This window comes from Peromyscus leucopus, chromosome X, assembly GCF_004664715.2.
Source record: "Peromyscus leucopus breed LL Stock chromosome X, UCI_PerLeu_2.1, whole genome shotgun sequence".
NCBI classification, from domain to species: domain Eukaryota; kingdom Metazoa; phylum Chordata; class Mammalia; order Rodentia; family Cricetidae; genus Peromyscus; species Peromyscus leucopus.
The window spans coordinates 47,134,707-47,139,995 of record NC_051083.1 but is presented as its reverse complement, the minus strand read 5'-3'; the positions used below and the strand labels follow the sequence as shown (position 1 = coordinate 47,139,995).

General features: G+C 42.2%; 1 protein-coding gene across 1 annotated transcript; it reads left to right on the top strand.

Moving 5' to 3' along the window:
- Window positions 1–579: 579 nt before the first annotated feature.
- LOC119086661 (cell surface glycoprotein 1-like) lies at window positions 580–2,067 on the top strand. The gene is made up of 2 exons (XM_037199179.1): window positions 580–798; window positions 985–2,067. Exon 2 carries the CDS (start codon window positions 1,096–1,098, stop codon window positions 2,020–2,022), a length of 927 nt encoding a protein of 308 aa, XP_037055074.1. The 5' UTR covers window positions 580–798; window positions 985–1,095; the 3' UTR covers window positions 2,023–2,067.
- The last annotated feature ends 3,222 nt before the right edge of the window (window positions 2,068–5,289 follow it).

Here is a 5,289-nt window from a genome sequence, read left to right as displayed (position 1 = left end):
TCTTCACCAACCCTGTATCTGACAGAGGGCTGATATCCAGAATATATAAAGTATTCAAGAAATTAGACATCAAAATGCCCAACAGTCCATAGCATCCTGTAGCTGGCTGTGAGTAGGGGGCTGGGTCCTGGTGGGAGCCTAGATGTTTGCTATAGCACCAGTTGGTAGGATGGCTAACATATATACTGATATTCAAATACAGAAATGTTACTTGGGAATGATTTTAGGGAAGACATTCAAGATTTTAGTCCAAGATTAAGGAAGACATGTTGGAATAAACCATTGAGCAGGGGGAGTCTTGGGGAAGAAGTTGGAGAAGCAAATGCTCTGTCCTGTGTTCTGCCACAACTAAAGTGGATATATGAAGATGGATGGCATAGAAAATTGCCTTAGAGTTGTTAAAGGGAAGTCTCCTTCTAAGACTGGAGTCTCTTTGCCTTCTCAGTATCTTCCCCTCATCATAAGAAGTGTCCCCAGTGGTACATCCTGCTGTTCTTTCCTTCACCAGGGTCAGAGCCATGCTTTGTGATGTCACAGCACGAGCTCCCCTACTATTGGTTGATACCTTGATGACCAATCAGGCTTGAGGGGTGTGGCCTGCTCTGCTCTGGCAGTTGATGAGACCTCTCGAGGGTAACACAACTAAATCCTGATAATGGCGAATGTGACCAAGAAATCCGCATCCAAAATGGATCTTTCGGCTTTTTCGATGAATACTCAAGCAGTGTCAAAGCCTGTCACACCGATAAAGACCAAGCGGCCTACAAACTTTATCCCCCAAGCATTCTTAATGGAACGGTGAGATAACCACCCTACCCAAGCTCCCTCTTCTGCAGATTTACTCTTGTCTAAAGTAACTACCTTTCTCTGCCCTGGCCTAAATCCCCTTACCTATCCTCACCTGTTCCGACAAAGAACCCTTCACAAGCTTATCAAGACCCTTGCCCTAAATTAACTCTTGTGCCCTCCCTCTTGTCATTCCAGGGCCTAAAGACGAACAAACGTGGGAAACGTGCCCTGAAAAGGAGTTCCACCAAGAAGGATGTTAAAGAATTAACTCCACCCAATGCAAAGAAAGGCAAAGATTCACCACCAATGGAAGAGCCATGGCCTCTAGAGGTGCAACCTGTGCAGTCTGCTGAAGATCAACGTGAAAAGCCTGCTAAGGATCGACCCACTACCTGTGAAGCAAGCACCATGACGGATGCTGAAGAAGTAACTCCACCTTTGCTGAAGAGAGGCAAAGATTCACCACCGATGGTCGAGCAACCAACAAAGTCTGTTAAGGATCAACCCACTACCTGTGAAGCAAGCACCATGACGGATGCTGAAGAAGTAACTCCACCTTTGCTGAAGAGAGGCAAAGATTCACCACCGATGGTCGAGCAACCAGCAAAGCCTGTTAAGGATCGACCCACTACCTGTGAAGCAAGCACCATGACGGATGCTGAAGAAGTAACTCCACCTTTGCTGAAGAGAGGCAAAGATTCACCACCGATGGTCGAGCAACCAGCAAAGCCTGTTAAGGATCAACCCACTACTTGTGAAGCAAGCACCATTACTGATGCTGAAGAAGTAACTCCACTGTTGCTGAAGAGAGGCAAAGATTCAGTATTGATGGAGGAGCCAAAGCCTCTGGCAGAGCAACCTGCAAATCCTGCCAAGGATCAACGTGAAAAGCCTGCTGAGGATCAACCCACTACTTCTGAAGCAAGTTCCATGACTGATGTTGAAGAAGTAACTCCACCCTTGCTGAAGAAAGGCAAAGATTCATCACCAATGGAGGAACCACAGCCTCTGGCAGAGCAACCAGCAAAGCTTGCTGAGGATCGACCCACTACCTGTGAAGCAAGCTCCATTATTGATGCTGAAGAAGCAACTCTACCCATGCAAGATTCACCACTGGTGGAGGAGCCACAGCCTCTCATGGAGCAACCTGCAAAACCTGCTGAAAATCAACTCACTACCGCTGAAGCAAGCACCATGACTCTCGAGGTGGATAGCAATAGATGGCTATCTTGAAGATGGGAAATTCCCTTTCCCATAAACAATTAAATTCAAAATTATATTTTTAAAAATAAATGTGTTCCAATTTGAAAAAATATGTGTCTTTTTGAGTCACTAATTGTGGAACTGGTAAAGGGGAAGAGAAATGGTGGATGACAGCAAGAGAGGAAGTTTGGGTGGGTTTATGAAAAAGAAGGGATTTGGGACTCACAAGATTTGGGAGCAGACAAGATCTTGCGGGCGTACATGATAAAGGAGGCATTTGGATGGGTATATGAGAAGAACAGCTTGGTATAGTGGTGGGGACAGACAGTGAGGTGGGTGATGAACAGAGGGCTTTGGGTGATAGAAAGGTATAGGTGACAGAAGCAGACAAGAAAATAAAAAAGTATTTGAATAAGAAGAAATAAGGATTTGAAAAAAAAAAAAAAAAGGAATAAAAAAAAAAAAAAAAGAGAAATGGATATAAGAAGAGAGGATTTGGGTATATGACAAGAGGGAATTTGGGTTTCACAAGGTTTGGGGGCAGACAAGAAACTTGGGTGGGCACGTGATAAAGGAGGGACTTTGGATGGGTATATGAGAAGAAAAAGACCTTGGTCTCAAATTGTCAGGGGCCAGACAAGCGACTTAAGTGGATGTATGACACAGAGGGCACTTAGAGTGGATGTATGACACAGAGGGGCCTTTGGGTGGTTGTATGGCAAGGCAGGTATTTAGGGGGCTATAGGGATGCAGGCCAGACAAGGACTTTGGTTGGATATATGACAAAGAAGGGAATTTGGGTAAGCATATGACAAAGAAGGGACTTCAGGCCCCACAGAGTTGAGGGCCAGACCACAAATGCCCTGTCAGAAACATTGACATAATGGATGGTGTAGATGTAACCATCTTGTTAAATAAGAAACACAGAGTCAATGCAGAGATGAAAGTCCAAGAGGTCAGAGTGATAACTATGTGCTAAAAACCTTACCCTTCACTGCCACTCCTATCCTTCCCTCCGCAAGAGACAAATATGGTGGTATTGTGTTCCCCAAAATATTGTGCACTCTAATAAACTTATCTGGGGTTAGAGAACAGGACAGCCACATAGAGGATAGGCAGTGGTAGCACATGCCTTTAATCCTAGCATTCCAGAGGCAGAAATCCCTCTGGATCTCTTGTGAGTTCAAAGCCACACTGGAAACAGCCAGGCATGGTGACTCACGCCTTTAATCCCAGAAAGTGAGCCTTTAATCCCAGGAAGTGATGGCAGAAAGAAGAAAGGTATATAAGGCGCAAGGACTAGAAACTAGAAGCATTTGGCTGGTTAAGCTTTTAGGCTTTTGAGCAGCAGTTCAGCTGAGATCCATTTGGATGAGGACTCAGAGGCTACCAGTCTGAAGAAACAGGATCAGCTGAGGAATTGGCAAGGTGAGGTTAGCTGTGGCTTGTTCTGCTTCTCTGATCTTCCAGTATTCACCACAATAACTGGCCTTAGGTTTGATTTAATTAATAAGACTCATTATAAGTTTCATTCTACAGGATGGAGCATTGAAAACAAATTTTCACCTTTTACCTTATCTCATGGAGATGAATGAAGAAGACTGGGTACCTCTACCTATGTATTTTGCAAGAGCAGGGCAAAACATAATGGTGTGGATTGCCACAACCTATCTGAGGTGATGTGTGTGAGTGAAAGTACTATCCCCCCAAAGAGAAGACACATTACCTTTTAGACAATTGCTGCTTTTATACCTCACCTTATAATGCAAGTAAAGTCATTCAGGAGCACTAAACACTCAGCATATTAGAATATACTAATCATATCTCAGAGAAAGTAATGGTAATTGAAAGTGACAAGTATAACCTTCATCATCCTTTATAAGAAATTTGGGGGTTAGCAGGGCCTTCAGAGTGGGCTACTTCCATTAACAGGCCTAGCAGAAATGAGGGTATACTAAAGAGACACTTGTGTCTCTCAATCTATCAGACCAGTGAAACAATGGACTTCAAAGTAATGGGAATTTCTATAGTTATCTCATGCTGGGTGAAGGAAAGGTCTCCATCCAGAATGAGAACTTACCTCCTTTAAGAGATTTCACACAATTCTAACTACCAAATCACCTTGATAAAACTAAAGATCAGACAGCGATGAGTGAGTTGATGGTGTGTAGAAGCCACATCTTGACCACAACTGCTTAGATATGAACATGCCTGGCCCTCTAGTTAAACTTTAATCTCACTTCAAAACCTCAGATGTACATCAGAGTCTTTGAAGGGATCTCTTTATCCCTCTTTCCAATGTGGCCACATTGAATAAGTCTCTCTCTCTCTCTCTCTCTCTCTCTCTCTCTCTCTCTCTCTCTCTCTCTCTCTCGTTTCTTCTTTCTACTGTTAATTTGGATCTTTTAATTGGCTTACTGAGAATAGGTGGTTGAACTTAACTTCTTTGGGTATATAGAGTGTTACACAAAATTTATTAACACCTCCAATGTTGTCAATAAATACTGTCTGAAAATATAATCTATTACTATGTTCTAAACTTACCTATATTTATGTAACAAGCATAAAAGTTTGTTAATTTATGGTGTCTTGGTTGCAGTTTCTATTGCTGTGATAAAATATCATGAGTAAATGTAACTTAGGGAGGATAGGGTTTATTTTGTTTATACTTCCATATCACAGTCCATCATAGGAGAAAGTCAGTGTAGGAACACAAATAGCTCAGGATCCTAGAGGCAGGATCTTAATGCAGAGGCCACAGAGGAGTGTTGCTTACTGGTCTGTTCTTTGTGACTTACTCAACCTGTTGTCTTATTGGTCTCAAGACCACTAGTTCAAGAGTGGTACCACCTACAGTGAGATGGGACCTTCAACATCAATTATCAATCAAGAAAATGCCACACAAGGTTGCTCACAGGCCAACCTTGGATGAGGTAATTTTCTCAGTTGAGGTTCCCTCTTCCCAAGTGACTATGTCTTATGACATTAAACTGGCCAGCACATACAGTAGAGGGGGAAAAACTGTCTTTATAGAAGAGATATGTTGAGAATGTTTTTGATATGACGAATTTAGTAACAAGTTTGGAAGGGGAAAATGGGAAAAAAGTAATCATAATTGCTGTGATGTCCTCATCCATAATATCAGCTAGTCAATAATTCCTTTCTAAACTTGATTTTTTTTAAAAAAAAGAGCTGCTTTTATATCATTTAAATGCAAAAATTAGAAATGAAAATATGAATGCAATTAATAAAACTAGAATATAAATGTAACAAGAGGCAAGATCTGTAGGTTTTACA

Coding starts and splice junctions, on each gene's coding strand:
- LOC119086661 (XM_037199179.1), top strand. CDS start 1,096: ATGGAAGAGCCATGGCCTCTAGAGGTGCAACCTGTGCAGTCTGCTGAA.